We start from the raw sequence: 18,794 nt of genomic DNA on the forward strand, positions 1-18,794 counted from the left end.
TGGTATCTATTATGTTTCTATTGTTCAGCAGTTTGGTCAGCCTTGTGTGTTTTTAAAGTGCTATATAAATAAACAATGATGATGATGATGAACATAGTAACGTGTGTTGGGTTGCTCTGTCTTCAGACTCACTGTCAGACTGATTAGACAGTGAGTCTGAAGGTGAGAGTCCTCACTGCCCACGCCTGTCTTTGGGTCTGACCAACACCGTTTCCTGTGTGTCATTCCCCCCTCGCCTTCCCCCCATCCGTCCTGTCTGCACTGACCTCTCCAATAAAGACAAAAGGCCTCATTTTCTGAAACTCTTCCTATCCCATCACCTTGCGAAGAATCACTTCACCATGTTGATTAATAAGGACGGTGGGAATGGTTTGAAGTCTCGTCACAGAAAATGTGCCAAAGGCAAAGAATCTGAGCTTGAAATAAAATGAAATGAAAGATCAGCCCCACACAGGGGTTAAATTCAGATGGAAACTCTTATCACACAAAGAGAACAAGCGAATAAATATATCTGAGTGTGGCCCCTCGACTGTCACAGTGTAGCTGACATTTGATCTTATCATGTGTTAAAGCTATTTTAATTACTGAAGAGAACCAGTGTCAAACTCAGCCCAAGTATGGTTGTACGTTAATCCTTAAAGCAACAACGTTTTTAAAGTTGCAGCGTCATTTTTACACCACACCTAAAATCCCACTAATCGTCCGGGCTCTTCACCCTATGACCACACGCTGGGGTATCTAACACCACATGACCCAAATGGAAACTATGTCAGCTGAAAGAAACCCATCGAAATGTGCAACACTTAAAACTTTGCCTGATTGGAGCATGGCTTCAAATACAGCCCTGAAAACAGACAGGCGGTCGTTGGCATTTCGTTACAAAGTTTCCTTGTTCAAAACTTCTGCTTCATTATAACAACCGAGTGACTGGGATCTACGAGCTGAGCTTGTGTAAGATGTCTGACACTGGAAGCTCAGGTGAGCGGCCATGAAACATGTTTAAAGAACGGCAGCTGTTTTATCATAATTCTGTGGAGAGCTTCATCCTAATGAGGGCTCATGTCCTGAGCAGGGATGCAGAGGAGGAGGAGGAAGGTCCTGGACACATCAGTGGCTTATGTGCGTGGAGAGGAGAACCTGGCCGGCTGGAGGCCCAGAGGAGATAGCCTCATCCTAGAGCACCAGTGGGAGCTGGAGAAGATGGAGCAGCTGCAGGAGGTGGGGCCTTAAAAGATTCATAAAGAAATAAATCTGTTTAATATCGTAGAGGGAAAAATGACTTTTCAGCTCAAAGACCAAAGTGCTATTCTAAAAAGTTTTTTCTTAGAGTACAGACTTTACATGACTAACCTCCCCTCTTCTCCCCACCTCACATTCGCCCCCATCTTTCGTCCAGGTGGAAAAGACCCGTCACCTTCTGGGAGAGGCGGCTCCCGTGGGAACAGCTCCCACCACCAAGTCCCTGAGTGAGTCTCTGTCCCCCAGCGTGAGCTCCGGCACTCTGTCCACATCCACCTCCGTCTCCTCGCAGATCTCCAGCACCACCTTTGAAAGCGTGAGAAGGAGCTGGCCACCAAGGTGAGAAAAACGTGGGCTTAGTGGGCGTTCTTGTTGCTGCCTTCTTCCTTCTCTGCTCGGAGCTGATCGGTCTTGTTCCTGTTGTGTTGTAGTGCCTGCGCCTTCTGACACACACCTTCAATACTGAATACAAGCAGCTGGTGAACAGCATCAGTGACTGCAAGGTGAGAAATAATACAAAGAAATAAAAAAATAGCCTTTCTGTGTCACATCAGGGAGTTCCTATATTGACGTCTACCTCATCCTGCTGTTGTTTCACTTCAGCTTTCTCTCATCTCACCGATCGGACGTGATCCATCCGTGACGAGCTTCAGCAGTGCCACCCTCACCCCTTCCTCTACCTGCCCCTCTCTCTCGGACTCGCGCTGTGGCTCCATGGGCCAGAAGTAAACATATTTTTAGGAACATTGACCTCGATCTGCAAACGGTTATTGACAGGTTATCTATTTGATTCTAACTTGGTGTGATTTGTGTTAAAGGACCCCTGAGAACAGCTCACGTGCCTCCAGTCCCTCCTGCTCAGACTGTGAAAACTTCCCGATGGTTCCCACTCTGGAGACCTCCTACCTTGCGCGGGCTGCAAAAGAACGAGTTCCTGAACTTGGTGCCTGATATTGAAGAAATGCGACCAGGGTGAGTAATGCCATATTAACCCAAATACTGTCACTATGACATGTGTCTCACAGACCAAATGTAAGTCGACACTCATGTTCTCTAGTTCAAGCAGAAATGATGTGGATCGATTCAAATTCCTGAGCCTGGATGATTTCAGCTGGAAACAAACCAACTCTGCTTCTTCTTCAGATAATTCAATTCAATTCAATTTTATTTATATAGCGCCAAATCACAACAAAAGTCACCTCAAGGCGCTTCATAGATACAGAGAAAAACCCAACAATCATATGACCCCCTATGAGCAAGCACTTTGGCGACAGTGGGAAGTAAAAACTCCCCTTTAACAGGAAGAAACCTCCAGCAGAACCAGGCTCAGGGAGGGGCGGGACCATCTGCTGCGACCAGTTGGGGTGAGAGAAGGAAAACAGGATAAAGACATGCTGTGGAAGAGAGACAGAGGTTAATAACAGATATGATTCAATGCAGAGAGGTCTATTAATGCATAGTGAGTGAGAAAGGTGACTGGAAAGGAAAAACTCAATGCATCATGGGAATCCCCGGCAACTATGCAAGTTGTAAACAGTTGTAGGATTAAAGATTATTGAATGTACAGAATGATTATTTACACAGAGCTATACAGTAGTGCAGTTAAGATAAGTGAGGGTGTAGATAGTTTCTACAGAGGGTATATAAAGTGCTAGTGGTTGTGAGTGGTGGTTCACTCCATGTTATTATTGTGTGTTTGAGGGTACAGTTGTCCATTGTGGGGGTGTGTATGTTCAGTGCATGAGTTTAACGTGGGTCAGATGTCAGGAGGCAGAGTTCAGGAGTCTGACAGCTGTGGGGAAGTAGCTGTTCCGGTACCTGGTGGTCTTAGTCCGGAGGCTCCTGTGGCGCCTCCCAGAGGGCAGGAGGGTGAAGAGTCCATGTGATGGGTGACTGGGGTCTTTGATGATTTTCCCAGCCCTTTTCAGACACCGCTTCCTGTAGATGTCCTTTATGGCAGGAAGTGGTGCTCCGGCGATGCGCTGGGCAGTTTTCACGACCCTCTGCAACGCCTTCCGGTCCGAGGCAGAGCAGTTCCCGTACCAGACTGTTATACAGTTGGTCAGGATGCTCTCGATGGTGCAGCGATAGAAGTTCACCAGGATGTCTGAGGACAGGTGGTTCTTCCTCAGAGTCCTCAAGAAGAAGAGGCGCTGGTGAGCCTTCTTGACCAGCTTGGAGCAGTTGGTCGTCCAGGTGAGATCCTCGGAGATGTGGACTCCCAGGAACTTGAAGCTGCTCACACGCTCCACAGCCGTCCCCTTAATGTGGATGGGTGGATGTGGGTCAGCATTCCTCCTGTAGTCCACGATGAGCTCCTTGGTCTTCTCGGTGTTAAGCAGCAGGTTGTTTGTGTCGCACCACTCAGCCAGACGATCCACCTCCTCCCTGTAGGCGGCCTCATCGTTGTCACTGATGAGGCCAATCACCGTGGTGTCATCTGCAAACTTAATGATGGTGTTGGAACCATCAGCAGGTCTGCAGTCGTGGGTGAAGAGGGAGTAGAGGAAAGGGCTCATCACACAACCTTGTGGTACACCGGTGTTCATTGTGATGGTAGATGAGCAGTGGTTATCCAGCCGGACATGTTGGGGGCGGTTGGTCAGGAAGTCCAGTAACCATTTGCAGATGAGGGAACTGATGCCCAGGTCTGTCAGTTTCCTGATGAGTTGTGAGGGGTGGATTGTATTGAATGCTGAACTGAAGTCTATAAACAGCATTCTGGCGTAGGTGTTGTTGTTGTCCAGGTGTGAGAGGACAGAGTGCAGTGCGATGGAGACTGCATCCTCTGTGCTCCTGTTCTGGCGGTATGCAAATTGGTGGGGGTCCAGGGTGGGGGGGGAGACAGGATTTGAAGTGTGCTAGGACCAGCTGCTCTAAGCACTTAGCTATTTACAGTTCATAACAAGAGACAAGGCACCATTTCTCTCCTTTGTGTTCCAGTCATCACAGCAGATTAAACTTTTAAAATATTTGCAAATAGTATAAAGAAATATATAAAGAAGTAAAACAGTAATTTATTAATACTTAGAAATACTAAAACTTACATTTGTCAGCAAAAACTGCTGCCATCTGAACCGAAACGTTACAAACCAGCTTACCCACAATCTGTGTATTTTTCTATGCTGGCTACTTAAATTGGCATCCAACAAGCTATTTGCTTTAATCTTTTATTAGACAAAGGCTGACTGGTTAGTTCAAGCTTCAACTGCATCCAAAGGACTGAAAATGTTTTAACACAGTGACTGAACTTGATTGAAGTCTCCGTAGTTTGTTGAATCTGTTTCGAGTGACTTATTTTCACAATTCCAGGAATTTTTAAAAGGCACCAAAAAGCATTACAACGCTGAGCTCGAGTCTGTGGACTTCAAAGGAAATGCAGAGGAGGCCAGGGTCCACATCAACAGCTGGGTGGAGAAGCAGACACAAGGTAAGCATAATGTAACTTTAAATGATCTCCACTGTAAATCCTTGGGGATCAGTTGTGTTGTGTTCAGTTGAGACATTATTACCGGATTGTCCACCGTCCACATTATTTTCTGTTTCCAGTTCTTCCAGTCTAATTTCTATTCAGTATTAAGCAGCATTATCTCTGGGTTTTACTGTTTGGTTTCATGCTATTAATAAAACCATCACAGCAGTATGTTGCTGTAAATAGCAGGCCAATTCTTCTATTCTTATTATATTATGTGATGGGTACTTCTACTTTGATCACTTGTGTCTTTAACATATTTTTATTTTTCAGGCCCATTTAGGATTGGCTGCTATTGATTCTATATCTTTATATTATCTTAAGTGCAGCAGGAAATTCATTCATTGTTTTTATAAAAGCGCGATACAAATACAGGCCATTTATAAATCTACCATCTATAATAATAGGATACAAGGACTTTCTATGAGGGTTATAGGACTGTGGTGCCACCTGCTGGAAATGAGACAATCTTAATCCCATTATTTTTGTAGGAGCCATTTTTGGGTTGATACCTCATGTTGCCGCTAGAGGTAACCTTTTTAAGTTTTTTCTTTTTTTTTTAAACTTTATTTAACAAACAATGAGTATACAACATACGAACAGATGAAGTATACAAAACAACAGAACATGAACACAAAAAGCCAAGAGTAAAAGAAAAAGGTAACAATTATAAGAATACACATACATGTATTGTTTTGAGAGCCTTTGTGTTGGTGGAGTCTGATATTGATTGTATGTACATTTCCACATCCTTAAAATAATGACAGAAATATGGTGTTTTGTTAGTAAACTTACATTTATGGATAAAAAATGTAGCTAAAAGTATGAACAAATTCATCATAAAAAACATTTCTCATACTTCTTGGGGAACTTAAACAAACAGAATAAAACATTTTCCCATCGTAAAGAAAACTCCCTTAAAATATGGACAATAACAAACCTGCTAAATTCCTTCCAGAATCTCTGTGTAAAAGAACAGTACCAAAAAAGATGCGTCACAGTTTCTGGATGATCCCCACAGAAAGTACAATTAGTATTTATGTCCCTTTTAAATTTGACCATGTAGTGACTGGCTGGATAACATTTATGTAGAATTTTAAATGAGACTTCTTTCACCTTATTTACAATCAAATATTTATGGGGGACCATCCAGACTGTCTTCCACTTGATATCTGGAACATATCGGTTCCAATAAGATGTTATATATGGGAGAGAGACGATATCTTCTTGGAATAAACTACGTATTCTCTTATTGCTGTTACCAAGTTCCTGTGAAAAGCAGATTTTTCCTATTGGTGACTCAGCTGGATCGGGGAGAGTGACTGAGGCAGATATTGAGCTGTCAGTGTTTTTATATAACATTAAAGTCCCTGAGGGTGTGGCACCAAGCACCACTGAGGATTCCACCTTTTTAAGTTCCTGTATGGTAGGTTTATGTAAGGTATTTAAGGTGGACGCACGTAATCAGCGTCAGGTGTGTTGTTAATCATAAGAAGGCAAAACGTTTGTGACCGCTGCGCTTTTATCTTAAAATGTTTGGAACAAAGACCAAAAAGGACAAGATAAGTACTGCTGGAGTTATTGGACTGTTTAATTAATTCATGCATACCAGAAGCATCGCGTCACCCCCGCTAACAACCACCTCAGTGGCTTCAAGCCTACGCTTGAATTTTTGTTTTTTGTTCCCTGTTATACTGATCATAAAGCTTTTTCCCCTTTTTTTAAAATAAAAACCATCTTGCTGTTGCCCTGTTTTCTGATTTTATAGCTGAAGATGTTGTACAGTAACTAGTGCATCTTTGGTAATAGTTAATAGTTTTCATAAATTCTTTTTACCAGATAAAATCAAGGACTTGCTAAGCCAGGATGCAGTGGGTAGCCTGACGAAGCTGGTTCTCGTGAATGCCATTTACTTCAAGGGCAGCTGGAACACGCAGTTTAAGGAGGAGAAGACTGCTGATGTGCATTTTCGACTGAACAAGGTAACAGTGCAGAAAGGCAGCATAGGATGGTGCAGTTATACTTTGATCTGTCATACTACAAACGAGCTGTGGACTTTGCTGAATGAGAACATAAAGCCTGGAGCTCTGAGGGGATAAAATCGTGCTTTTAGGACGATCACTTTCCAACTTTATGCAGTTATGCAATGCAGTTTATTATTCATGTAATATCCAATAAGTTCTCAAATAAATCTCAAACAACAGCACAACACAAACTTCGGCTAACAAGAACAAATTGTGTTGTGACGTGTGCTCTACATCCAAATCCACTCAATGGCTGGAATAAAACCATGACAGAACTTTTTGAGATCATTTTGAGACTAAACACAAAAAACATTTCTCTTGTCTCCCCTATTTTTCAGAACGACACTAAGCCGGTGAAGATGATGCAGCAGAAAAGTAAATTTCCTTTTGCGACCATTCCTGAGGCCAACTGCAAGGTAACATCCATCACTTTCAGCTTATTACAGGATTTCACCAGCATGATCTAAAACTTGTCTTTTACAAATATCAGCCTAAATTTCTAGATTAGGAAGTCAGATCATCTTTGATGGAGTAATAAATAAAAACAATGTTTCTGGACAGATTCTTGAGATGCCGTATAAAGGAAATGACCTCAGCATGCTCATATTCCTGCCTAATGACATAGAAGATGATACCACAGGCTTGGAAAAGGTAAGATGCACTTACCAGTACTTTAATGTCCAGTTTCAATCAGACAAGCTAGTGACACTGTATCCACACAGCTGGAGAAGGAGCTGACCTATCAGAACTTTGTGGACTGGACTCGCCCAGACATGATGAGCCCCAACGAGGTTGATGTCAAGCTCCCTCGATTTAAGATGGAGGAGAAGTATGACTTGGAGAAAATCCTGACCAACATGGGAATGGAGAACGCTTTTGACATCTACAAGAGAGACTTCTCTGGTGAGAAATATTGCACCAATGAGACACACTGAATCAATTATACAGTTATATTGAGAGCACAAAAACTGCAAAACATCATCTGGTAAAGAATAAAACACAACTGATTTCTGGGCTCTTCATCTACTAGGAATGTCTCCAGCAAATGACCTGATAGTGTCCAAAGTTGTCCACAAGGCTTTCGTGGATGTAAATGAAGAAGGAACTGAGGCTGCTGCTGCCACTGGGGTTGACATGGAAGTCCGCTCTATAACGATTCCCGCTGAGTTTGTTGCCGACCATCCCTTCATCTTCTTCATCCGACATAAACCCACCAAGAGCATTCTCTTTGTGGGCCGGTACTGCTCACCCGAGTAAACACGAGCTGACATTGACATGAATTAAACATAAAACATTATATACAGTATAAGATTTTGTAAGGTAAACCTAGTTCATACAAATGAAGTAAAGAAAAGTTATTAAAACAAAACGTGCCTTGCTGTTTATTCTTTCAGTGTCCCACAGTAGCACATTTCCTGCTAGGAAAATGTCAGAAGTCACATCATTTCTGTAAATTGGGAAGTAACTGTAATACATCAAGTCACCTCTGTCTCTTGTTACCAGGACTTTTTAAAATGAATGGTACAACATGGAAAGAGGCCCTACACAAGAGTTTAGCTTTGAGCTCAATATGCGATGATCCTTTCAGCCATGACATCTCTGACATGGGAAACCAGGGAATTTGATTAGAAAATGGTGAAGGATTTTCTTTTCAGTTAGAAACTGGATTTGTGTAACATGGTGGTGAAAAGCCCCCAAAGAAAGCAGCATATGATCAGTCGCTATATTGCATTTAATACAAACGTCCTTCGTGTATCCTTTGAATACAGAACAGATCATTTCTGATATCTATGAGTAAACCCAACGAGCACGTGTCCCAAAAGACCCCACAGTGTTTTTATCTGGCTTTTCCCTGACAGTTAGTGGACACTGACAGATGTGTGCTGAATATGAAAGGAAACAAAAGAACTAAAGAAGGTTTGCAGTGTTAAAAACAAGAACTACATGAAGGTTGTTTCATCCTGCTGTAACTTATGACAGAAGCATCTTTTGTTTGTTTTTTCATTTATTTACACAAAGACAGATGTTGAAATAACAGGAGTAACAGTTTAATTCAATTGAAATCAGTCCAATCGTCTATAATGAAATTATTGTTGGACATACATAGTTTTCTTTGGTCGACCAGGCTGGATGCTCTTTGGCATGATTCTGTCTTTCTGTTTCAGCCTGCTTGAAATATCTGGCTTTCTGGTCGTTTGAAAGCGACTTCCACTGTGGACAGAAGATCATAAGAACACACTGTGAGCACTGCTACTACACATAACTACAGGACAGCTGGGACACATGCAAAAACATGAGCAGACAACATTAACAGATGCATAAATGTATGCAGAGTTACACACTTACTCTCTGTCCCACCACTGCATTTACGGCTGCATTTCCAGGGATGTTGAGTTCAGCAATGACCTTTGGCCTCTGCTCTTTGAGATAGAGCATGAAGGCATTTGGAGGCTTCTTGACGTATGGCCCATCTTCATCCTGCTGGGCTGGGCACTTTCTTTTTCTTCAGGAATAAAACACAGAGTAAGAGCACATGTTAGCACTGTGTACAACTGTGAGGGAAGCAGTTCAAAAACACGAGACAAGCTGTAAAACTGAATGAAATCAGGCACCATTAATGGATCATTACAATAATTCCTGCAGACATCTGCAAACAAATGACAGATACTTGCAGATCAGTGAACCAAAGCAGCAGAGCAAACTTAGTTTGGAGTGGAGGTGTTAGGTGGAGGAGCAGGAGTGACATAATCATACATCTGTACACCGTTCCTACACAGATGAAGGGAGACAGATATGAGATAACAGGAAGAAGTTATGAATATAGAGATGTTCAGCAGCTGTGTTCACTCCAGTGTTTGTGTGTTTTACGTACAGTACTCCAACAGGACGCAGGTTCTGGAGCACACAAAACACACAACAGGTGACGAGACAAGCTGCAATACTATCATCTATCCACTAGGTGGAAGAATTGATCAGTAGAAAGAGGAGATGTGCTCAAAACGACATTCATACATAGATTTATTCTTCTTAGTTAGTCTTAAGAATTAGGATTCACTGACAGTGAAGAAGTTTCAGACGTGCACTCGCGTTTCCCCTTTTGCCTTTTCCTGCTCCAGCCAAGTCCTCCGCCTGCTCGACATCTCTCCTATTACCTTTTATTACGCTTGCACTCATGCCTTTGCCTTTCACCACTTCAAAACTGCGCCTTCTTCAATATTACCTTCATATGCTCTCTTTGCTTTTCGCCTTCCTCACTACACTAAGTACCATTTTTTAACGCTGTGTACTCACTCTTGCTAAGTACATGTGAACAGATCTTGAAGAAAAAAAACAAAACAAAACATACTTTTCTTTTCTCTTCTGATACTATTGAATGATCCTAACAGAAAAAAACAGAGTTAACACTGACTTAATAAAAAAGTGTTATATTTTATCTCAGATAAACTAGTCAGTGTTTATTAGTGTTTGCTCAACTAGAAGTCTTCATAGTAGCATCCACACATCAAGTCTTTAAACAAATAATGAAAGGATAATGAAAGAAAGTTTAATGTGAAATTACTGAATTATATGAAATGCCAGAGTGTTTTTCTTTAAACTACTTGGGACACTGCCTTTTAGTGATGTCACTAAAAGGCAAGGTTCTAATGTTGTGTTGCCATAGACTCCGGAGTTTACTTTTAAAGCTCACTTACAGAACTGACTTATACAGCTTAGTTAGAAAAGTCAAGCATCCAGACATTTGAAGGACTATTCACTCATTAAGGTGACATTTTCTATTTTAAAAATTAAGATGAAAAAGGAAACAAGAAAAGTTACGACTGAGGCAGATAAGAAAGATCCAGGAGATCAAAGTAAGTAAAAAATAAAATCCCCTAAATAACAGAATGTACATTTCTAACAATGTTGAGGCTCTGTGTATAAAATGATTCATTTTTAGAGGATTTAAATCCTGGTTTTGATTGAAACTAACCTGAGTGCAACATGTCTAATCAAAGAAAGGTTACTGGGGCACTTTGTCTTTTGGTAAAATAATGTGACAAGTTTATTCTTGGACTGAGCAGTGAAAACAGAGCAACAAGTGTCATCAGTATCTAGACTTAGTAGACCTAGTATGGACTCGTTTTGGTGTGTTTTTTATCAAAAGGATAAACTTGTTATTATATTGTAAGCAATACTAATTTAAAATTCAATGACATCAAAATCCTTCTAGTCCTGATGTCGAGCGCTCTTTTTCACTAATGTGTTGTTGTTGTTTATAGATTGTAAGAGCAGGATGGCTAAAAGAAAGGCCAGTCCTGAAAAAACGACCCCCATAAAAAGAAGGAGGGTCACTGAGCAGGCTGGTCCTTCCACCAGCTCAGATGCTCATGTGGTCGGGGGAGTCAAGCGAAAGGTCCAACAAGATGAAGCGGGGACAACCAATACAGCAAAAAAGCGTAAACTTCTTGAGCATGTGAGCGGTGACAAGGGGCAGGCATCTTCCTGGTTGGACACTGGTAAAGGTAGGCTAATTAGTTGAGTGAGGGGTAGATTAAGTGTACATCTGGTTGCTAGTTTGAAGATATTAGTGTTTGGGAGATATTTGTGTCTATTATCTAATAAGCTGATGTGCTTTTGGTGTTTTCCACATCTGCAGACTGCAGCATAGAGATTTCAGAGAGCTGCAGTAAAAACAAAAAGGCTGGCAAAAGGAAAGCTGCGGGAGACACCAGGGACCCACCTAAGAAAAAGAACGTGGACCAGGACAAAACCAAAACCGTTGCCAAAAAGTCAGTGGCTGAACAGAAACGTAAGTAGCAAGCAGCTTAGCTTTTATATTCAGGTGAAGAGCAAAATGAACATTTAGGGTACAGCAGAGAGTAATTTGTGTGACAGCTGTAGTAAAACCCAATTTGTGTTTGTCTGTTTAGGTGACTTCCAAGCAAGATACGTGGAGGAGCACCGGCTTGGAGAAGGAGGCTGTGGAGCAGTGTTTGCTGGCTACCGCATAAAGGATCATTTACCAGTAAGTGTTCAGATGGTGGTAGTAAGACAGGCAGTAATGCAGATAAGGGATAATATCGTAAGCTGAGATGTATGCTGTTTTACACCTTTAATGATGTCATACTGAGGAAATGCTCATCAATGCCCTGTGTCTTTTAGGTGGCCATCAAACACATCCCAAAGGGGAAAGTGTACTGCAAAGTGAAGGTAAATGTGCAAGACTTGAATTGTTTTTACATTAGTGGATTGCATGCAGCGTTCACCTGTGGAACGTCTGTGCCTCATCATCCACTTTGTTGAAATATTTCAGGATGATAACGGGAAGAATGTGTCAGTGGAAGTTGCCATCATGCTGAAGCTTGCAGCTGAAGCAGATGGATCAGTGGAAACATCAGCCCCAGTGTCTCTGTTGGAGTGGTTTGACTTTGGCAGAGAGCTGATCCTGGTGATGGAGAGACCTGTCCCCGCTGTGGACCTGGATAAATACATAGAAGAAAATGGAGGATTTTTGCCAGAGGACAAGGCCAAGGCAAGTTGACTTGCCTTAGAAGAGTCTTAGACTGTACATCATTCAATCAAAGCACAGAGTATTAGAGAAACATTAACCCATTGATTGATTATTGTCTTTTTCATCGTTTCCAGGTAGGGCTGGGCTATATCATACCATTCACGGTAATACCGGTGTAATTTTGGGCAACGATAGGAAAATGAAATATCGCGCTAGAATAGGTAAAACGCGCATGCGCAGTGCCTATGTTTACATACGCAGATGGCGGTGACGCAGAAAGAGAAGAGCAAAAGTGGATCGTTGAATGAAACGGATGAACCAGAACTGGTTTGTAAAAATGCTGCAACTTTAGTGGTGTGGAACTGGTTTAGCTTTCGTCCGTCAGATACACAACAAAGCACGATTTTTGGTAGCGCATGCTAGCGGGCCGCCGTTATTACCGTGTTGTTTGGAAAATACGGCACACTTAAAATCAATCCTTTGATTTTTCTGAAACTCGACAGTGCCCCTTATAATCCCGTGTGCCTTATGTATGAATTCTGGTTGTGTTTACTGACCTCAAAACGATTTTATGTACACGGCGACTTTGCTAAGCTACAAAGCCGCACCGCTCGATGGATTGTCGGAGCATTACGGCTATCGTAGGCAGGCGCCTCGCGGAGTGATACGTACTGCACCTCAACGTGATATTACCGTATTGTGTGTGTATAACCTCTTTTTAAGCTTTGTGGATATTTTACATGGTTATGCTGAGGATATGTCGGCCAATTTCCACTGGAAATGCCTTTTGGTTAAACTGTCAGCGAGGAATTTGCATTTGCACTGTTACATTTTTATATAACTTTAATGCACATAAAAAAACAGCTGCTTGTTTAAGTGAAAATACATTTATGGGGTTTTTTGCACTAATAAAGTTGTGGCGTTGTAAAGTATTTTGTCTAGTGTCAGTTATATCGTCAGTTATATCGTTATCACAACTTTTCAAATGTATATCGTGATAAATATTTTTGGTCATATCGCCCTGCTCTATTTCCAGGTCATTCTGAAGCAGCTGGTTGATGCTGCGAAGCACCTGGAGGATAAACACATCTTTCACCGGGACATCAAGAGTGAGAACATTCTAATTGAGACCGGCTCAGATGTACCGCGTGTTCGTATCATCGACTTTGGACTGAGCTGCTTTGTTAAGGAGCAGTCGCAGTACCGCGTCTTCTATGGTAACATATTCTGCTCTTGCTCTTCACAGATGTCACAATTTTCGCCTTTTGTTTTAGAAGAAATTGCAATTGTGTCTGTTTATTAGGTACAGAAATTTACTCCCCTCCCGAGTGGTACGGGCGCAGTTGCTACAGGTGTGGACCCACCACGGTATGGCAAATGGGAGTGGTTCTGTACGAAGCACTTCATGCCGGGGACTTTAACACCACGAGCTTCCTCAAAAAGCGCCTGAAATTCAAAAGACATCTGTCCAAAAGTAAGAAAACGTCACACTTCAAGACTGACTGATGGCTTGGACCACTGGAACTATCATCTTCATGTTTTTTCTCTTTCCTTTCTTTCCAGACTGCCGGGATTTCTTGGACGCGTGTTTAACCAAAGTCCCGGAGACGCGGCCGACGCTGGAGGAGCTACAGCATCACACTTGGCTGAGATAAGCCTATCACACACACACACAAACACACACAATTCAGACGTTATCATTTATGTGTGATGTATGAATTACCTTTCTTTTTTTCAGGAAATAATTTTTTTTAATTGGCCCACTTTAAATTTCAGTGTTTTGGAATTCCTGTAACCCCCCCCAGCCATCCCAGGAAAGGGGATCTCTCTTTGAATGGGCTTTCCCGAGGTTTCTTCCCGTCAGTCTGGCCCCCCCAGGGGAGTTTTTCCTCGTCTTCATAGAGAGCTTGGGCTGGCTCAGGAGCTCCATCAAAACTGTCTTTATTTAATTACTCTAATGTAATCATATACTTTAAAGTAATCAAATAAAAGACAGTAAAAATCTGAAGACTTGAAGTAAACTTCCATTAAAATAAAACTTGTTTAATTCATCTTTGCTGAGGATACTGTGTTATTACTATTTCAAGGATTATGTCAGAACACCGGATACTGGTACCCATCCCTACCCATCACTAGGGAACAGAACAAACCAGACATCAATTACAACAAAAATGACACTGACCCAGCCAGCATGACTCGTCTGCCTTAAGAAATGTTTAGCAATATTACAAATTGGGTGATATGCCTTAAAGTAGCTTCTCATGTGTTCAGCATTGTCAAAGGCTACATTTTAATTAAAACCACAATCTAGTAATGTTCTGTCTTTAACCTTCCTAATTTGTTTTTTGTCCTAACCTAATACTAAATTGCCAGTGAAAACAAAAGTTACATAAATAAAGAAGAGTAAAGAAAATTACGGTCTTTTTTATTGTAACAGTTTACCAGTGTACAGTTTGGTTTGTGACATATCTATCTAATAGACTCCAATTTGTGCATGTAAATGGAGAGTCCTCTTCACACACTGAGGTTAATTATGGAGTTCCACAGGGTTCAGTGCTAGGACCAATTCTGTTTACATTATACATGTTTCCCCTAGGCAGCATCATTAGAAGACATAGCATAAATTTTCACTGCTATGCAGATGACACCCAGCTCTATCTGTCCATGAAGCCAGATAACACACACCAATGAGTTACACTGCAGGAATGTCTTAAAGACTTAAAGACCTGGATGGCCGCTAACTTTCTGCTTCTTAATTCAGATCAAACTGAGGTTATTGTACTCGTCCCTGAAAAGTTTAGAAATATGGTATCTAACCAGATTCTTACTCTGGATGGCATTACCTTGGCCTCCAGTAACGCTGTGAGGAACCTTGGAGTCATTTTTGACCAGGACATGTCCTTCAACGCACATATTAAACAAATATGTAAGACTGCGTTCTTCCATTTGCGCAACATCTCTAAAATTAGAAATATCCTGTCTCAGAGTGACGCTGAAAAACTAGTTCATGCATTTATTGTGTGAATGTGTGTGTGAATGGGTGGATGACTGGATATGTAAAGCGCTTTGGGGTCCTTAGGGACTAGTAAAGCGCTATATAAATACAGGGCATTTACCATTTATTACTTCCAGGCTGGACGACTGTAATTCATTATTATCAGGATGTCCAAAAAACTCACTGAAAAGCCTTCAGCTGATCCAAAATGCTGCAGCAAGAGTCCTGACAGGGACTAGAAAGAGAGAGCAGATTTCTCCTGTTAAATCCAGAATTGAATTCAAAATCCTGCTCCTCACATACAAGGTCTTAAATAATCAGGCCCCATCTTATCTTAATGACCTTGTAGTACCATATCACCCTATTAGAGCACTTCGCTCTCGCTCTGCAGGCCTACTTGTTGTTCCTAGAGTATTTAAAAGTAGAATGGGAGGGAGAGCCTTCAGTTTTCAGGCCCCTCTTCTGTGGAACCAGCTTCCAGTTTGGATTCAGGAGACAGACACTATCTCTACTTTTAAGATTAGGCTTAAAACTTTCCTTTTTGCTAAAGCATATAGTTAGGGCTGGACCAGGTGACCCTGAATCCTCCCTTAGTTATGCTGCAATAGACGTAGGCTGCCGGGGATTCCCATGATGCATTGAGTTTTTCCTTTCCAGTCACCTTTCTCACTCACTATGTATTAATAGACCTCTCTGCATTGAATCATATCTGTTATTAACCTCTGTCTCTCTTCCACAGCATGTCTTTATCCCATCTTCCTTCTCTCACCCCAACCGGTCGCAGAAGATGGTCCCGCCCCTCCCTGAGCCTGGTTCTGCTGGAGGTTTCTTCCTGTTAAAAGGGAGTTTTTCCTTCCCACTGTCGCCAAAGTGCTTGCTCATAGGGGGTCATATGATTGTTGGGTTTTTCTCTGTATCTATGAAGCGCCTTGAGGCGACTTTTGTTGTGATTTGGCGCTATATAAATAAAATTGAATTGAATTATCTGAGGAAGAAGCAGAGTTGGTTTGTTTCCAGCTGAAATCATCCAGGCTCAGGAATTTGAATCGATCCACATCATTTCTGCTTGAACTAGAGAACATGAGTGTCGACTTACATTTGGTCTGTGAGACACATGTCATAGTGACAGTATTTGGGTTAATATGGCATTACTCACCCTGGTCGCATTTCTTCAATATCAGGCACCAAGTTCAGGAACTCGTTCTTTGCAGCCCGCGCAAGGTAGGAGGTCTCCAGAGTGGGAACCATCGGGAAGTTTTCACAGTCTGAGCAGGAGGGACTGGAGGCACGTGAGCTGTTCTCAGGGGTCCTTTAACACAAATCACACCAAGTTAGAATCAAATGGATAACCTGTCAATAACCGTTTGCAGATCGAGGTCAATGTTCCTAAAAATATGTTTACTTCTGGCCCATGGAGCCACAGCGCGAGTCCGAGAGAGAGGGGCAGGTAGAGGAAGGGGTGAGGGTGGCACTGCTGAAGCTCGTCACGGATGGATCACGTCCGATCGGTGAGATGAGAGAAAGCTGAAGTGAAACAACAGCAGGATGAGGTAGACGTCAATATAGGAACTCCCTGATGTGACACAGAAAGGCTATTTTTTTATTTCTTTGTATTATTTCTCACCTTGCAGTCACTGATGCTGTTCACCAGCTGGTTGTATTCAGTATTGAAGGTGTGTGTCAGAAGGCGCAGGCACTACAACACAACAGGAACAAGACCGAGCAGAGAAGGAAGAAGGCAGCAACAAGAACGCCCACTAAGCCCACGTTTTTCTCACCTTGGTGGCCAGCTCCTTCTCACGCTTTCAAAGGTGGTGCTGGAGATCTGCGAGGAGGCGGAGGTGGACGTGGACAGAGTGCTGGAGCTCACGCTGGGGGACAGAGACTCACTCAGGGACTTGGTGGTGGGAGCTGTTCCCACGGGAGCCGCCACTCCCAGAAGGTGACGGGTCTTTTCCACCTGGAAGAAAGATGGGGGCCAATGTGAGGTAGGGAGAAGAGGGGACGTTAGTCATGTAAAGGCCATAGGTGAGGGTAGGGACGTAGATCGACCGGTAAATTGAGAGCTTCGCTTTTACACTCAGCTCCCTCTTCACCACGACGGACCGGTGCAGCGTCCGCATTACTGCAGCTGCAGCCCCAATCCGTCTGTCGATCTCCGGCTCCCTTCTCCCATCACTCGCGAACAAGACCCCGAGATACTTGAACTCCTCCACTTGGGGCAGGAACTCATCCCCGACTCATCCTATATTTCCGTTTTTATATTTCTAATGTTTGCCTTGTTTTCTTCACTGTCTGGTCTGCCTCTGTCTTGCCTGTATGGATGCATTTACACCGAAATGTCCCCAACAAAGGATGTTTTAATTCACCACTATTCCAGTGAAACACGAGTCTCCCATCTTCCTGCTACCAGTCTGGAGTTTTTGTTCACCAAAGCACACACCAACTTCATACCGACGGACAGATCACTGCCCTTTTGCCGCCTTGTCTGACCGTGTTTTGTGGCTGTGGTTCACTTCGCCTCACTCTTCCCCATTCTTGTCATTAAATCAGGCTGTTCTGCAACCATGGCAGCCATTCACTCTATGGCTTTATTCATGGTGTATTTTACCCCTTCACCAAAGGCCGTTCTCGTTTCCAACATTATATTTGCAGTGTTCGTCTATCTATCAATATCTGCGGAGTATTTTTTTTAACGAGTATCCTATTTTCTAAAGCACAGCATGTAAAGGGTAGCTCGGTTAGCAGGATGCTAGCATGTAGCGCTTAGTGAGACACGCCTCAGACGAGTTGAGCAAAGACCCCGTCTGTGTACTTTATACGTGAGCAACGGATTTAAATAAAATTAAGGTTTCAAAAGACAAACTTGAAGATAAAAAAATATATATATACTCACCGGAGAGCCGCCAGGGTTTGCCGCTGCCATCTTGGCGCTCCTAAATTCAAAACTGCCTCTGCAGTCAGGCAGGGGAGGCGTGGAAATTGTCTTTGAGTTAGTCAAACGTTTTCCTTAGTTCGAGTAGATGATAAAAAAAATAATAATAATAAATGGGATTTTAAGTAGGACTAGGCGTTCTGTAATGATCTCTATTTAGGAGAAAAACTTAATCACTCACCTTTAAACAGCTCTCTTTTAGGAGACACACTGCTGGCTAACGGTGTCATGTGATCAAACAGCGTAATTTAATTGGCTGAGAGCCACTCGACTCGATCTGGTGCTGATTGCTCTGGCTTGGGTCATTAAAGTTCATCACTTTTGCAGTTGAATTTTTGCAGGTGAATTTTTGCAGGTGAATTTTTTTCAGGTGAATTTTTGCAGGTGAATTTTTTTCAGGTGAATTTTTGCAGGTGAATTTTTGCAGGTGAATATTTTTGCAGGGAAATTTGGAGGATAAAAATTCAGTGTCATAAATTCAATGTCTAAAAATACTTGAATTCTGATGATACTATATTTCTTCCATATGACAGAGCCTTGAAAGAGTGACAGAGACACTTTTTATGAAATCATCTGTAATGTGTCACCTTTTCTGTAGAATGAAGAAGTGCTTCCCTTCTTTTAAAGTAAATACAGGC

At 42.3% G+C, this 18,794-nt stretch overlaps 3 protein-coding genes and 1 pseudogene across 10 annotated transcripts; 2 read left to right on the top strand and 2 right to left on the bottom strand.

The window, feature by feature from the left end:
• The first annotated feature begins 907 nt into the window (after nt 1-907).
• LOC309714663 (leukocyte elastase inhibitor-like) lies at nt 908-8,104 on the top strand. Of its 2 annotated transcripts, XM_082547249.1 has the most exons (11): nt 908-978; nt 1,073-1,218; nt 1,397-1,742; nt 1,843-1,964; nt 2,058-2,209; nt 4,552-4,669; nt 6,551-6,693; nt 7,074-7,151; nt 7,297-7,386; nt 7,458-7,638; nt 7,766-8,104. In XM_082547249.1, the coding sequence occupies exons 5-11, from the start codon at nt 2,201-2,203 to the stop codon at nt 7,990-7,992; spliced, it is 846 nt and encodes a 281-aa protein (XP_082403375.1). In that variant the 5' UTR covers nt 908-978; nt 1,073-1,218; nt 1,397-1,742; nt 1,843-1,964; nt 2,058-2,200; the 3' UTR covers nt 7,993-8,104. The 2 variants fall into 2 exon arrangements, with proteins under 2 accessions (XP_082403375.1, XP_082403376.1); XM_082547250.1 differs by lacking the exons at nt 908-978; nt 1,073-1,218; nt 1,397-1,742 and having other exon boundaries at nt 1,796-1,964.
• LOC309714680 (transcription factor 7-like 1-B) lies at nt 8,105-12,063 on the bottom strand. Of its 3 annotated transcripts, none has more exons than XM_082547305.1 (5): nt 11,982-12,063; nt 9,408-9,504; nt 9,082-9,238; nt 8,839-8,946; nt 8,105-8,153 (listed from the first exon to the last, which is right to left on the bottom strand). In XM_082547305.1, the coding sequence occupies exons 1-5, from the start codon at nt 12,004-12,006 to the stop codon at nt 8,118-8,120; spliced, it is 423 nt and encodes a 140-aa protein (XP_082403431.1). In that variant the 5' UTR covers nt 12,007-12,063; the 3' UTR covers nt 8,105-8,117. The 3 variants fall into 3 exon arrangements, with proteins under 3 accessions (XP_082403431.1, XP_082403432.1, XP_082403433.1); XM_082547306.1 differs by having other exon boundaries at nt 8,110-8,150; XM_082547307.1 differs by lacking the exon at nt 8,105-8,153 and having other exon boundaries at nt 8,762-8,946.
• LOC309714646 (serine/threonine-protein kinase pim-1-like) lies at nt 10,595-15,336 on the top strand (annotated as a pseudogene). The gene is made up of 7 exons: nt 10,595-11,237; nt 11,372-11,524; nt 11,646-11,740; nt 11,878-12,247; nt 13,263-13,443; nt 13,530-13,700; nt 13,790-15,336. The product of its transcript is annotated as a serine/threonine-protein kinase pim-1-like (transcript).
• Nucleotides 12,105-18,503, bottom strand: LOC309714685 (uncharacterized protein). 4 transcript variants are annotated; one of them, XR_014278981.1, is made up of 7 exons: nt 18,338-18,419; nt 18,118-18,230; nt 16,846-17,181; nt 16,624-16,745; nt 16,378-16,530; nt 15,343-15,456; nt 12,105-12,193 (listed from the first exon to the last, which is right to left on the bottom strand). XR_014278981.1 is itself a non-coding variant. In XM_082547312.1 (4 exons), exons 1-4 carry the CDS (start codon nt 18,384-18,386, stop codon nt 16,779-16,781), a joined length of 360 nt encoding a protein of 119 aa, XP_082403438.1. In that variant the 5' UTR covers nt 18,387-18,503; the 3' UTR covers nt 16,762-16,778. The 4 variants fall into 4 exon arrangements, 2 of the variants coding, with proteins under 2 accessions (XP_082403438.1, XP_082403439.1); XR_014278982.1 differs by lacking the exons at nt 12,105-12,193; nt 15,343-15,456 and adding an exon at nt 15,463-16,292 and having other exon boundaries at nt 18,338-18,416; XM_082547312.1 differs by lacking the exons at nt 12,105-12,193; nt 15,343-15,456; nt 16,378-16,530; nt 16,624-16,745 and adding an exon at nt 16,762-16,794 and having other exon boundaries at nt 17,000-17,181; nt 18,338-18,503.
• Between the last annotated feature and the right edge of the window lie 291 nt (nt 18,504-18,794).

This window comes from Aulonocara stuartgranti (genome assembly GCF_965226115.1).
Source record: "Aulonocara stuartgranti genome assembly, chromosome: 9".
Taxonomy (NCBI): Eukaryota; Metazoa; Chordata; class Actinopteri; order Cichliformes; family Cichlidae; genus Aulonocara; species Aulonocara stuartgranti.

Coding starts and splice junctions, on each gene's coding strand:
- LOC309714663 (XM_082547249.1), top strand. Junction 7,152..7,296: donor TTCCTGAGGCCAACTGCAAG/GTAACATCCATC, acceptor GTTTCTGGACAG/ATTCTTGAGATGCCGTATAA. Junction 7,387..7,457: donor ATACCACAGGCTTGGAAAAG/GTAAGATGCACT, acceptor GTATCCACACAG/CTGGAGAAGGAGCTGACCTA.
- LOC309714680 (XM_082547305.1), bottom strand. CDS start 12,006: ATGATGAGGCACAGACGTTCCACAG. Junction 8,947..9,081: donor ATGCAGTGGTGGGACAGAGA/GTAAGTGTGTAA, acceptor TTCTGTCCACAG/TGGAAGTCGCTTTCAAACGA. Junction 8,154..8,838: donor GGTCGACCAAAGAAAACTAT/GTATGTCCAACA, acceptor ACATTTTCCTAG/CAGGAAATGTGCTACTGTGG.
- LOC309714685 (XM_082547312.1), bottom strand. CDS start 18,386: ATGACACCGTTAGCCAGCAGTGTGTCTCCTAAAAGAGAGCTGTTTAAA. Junction 18,231..18,337: donor TAAAAGAGAGCTGTTTAAAG/GTGAGTGATTAA, acceptor ACTCGAACTAAG/GAAAACGTTTGACTAACTCA. Junction 17,182..18,117: donor CAAACCCTGGCGGCTCTCCG/GTGAGTATATAT, acceptor TCTTTCTTCCAG/GTGGAAAAGACCCGTCACCT.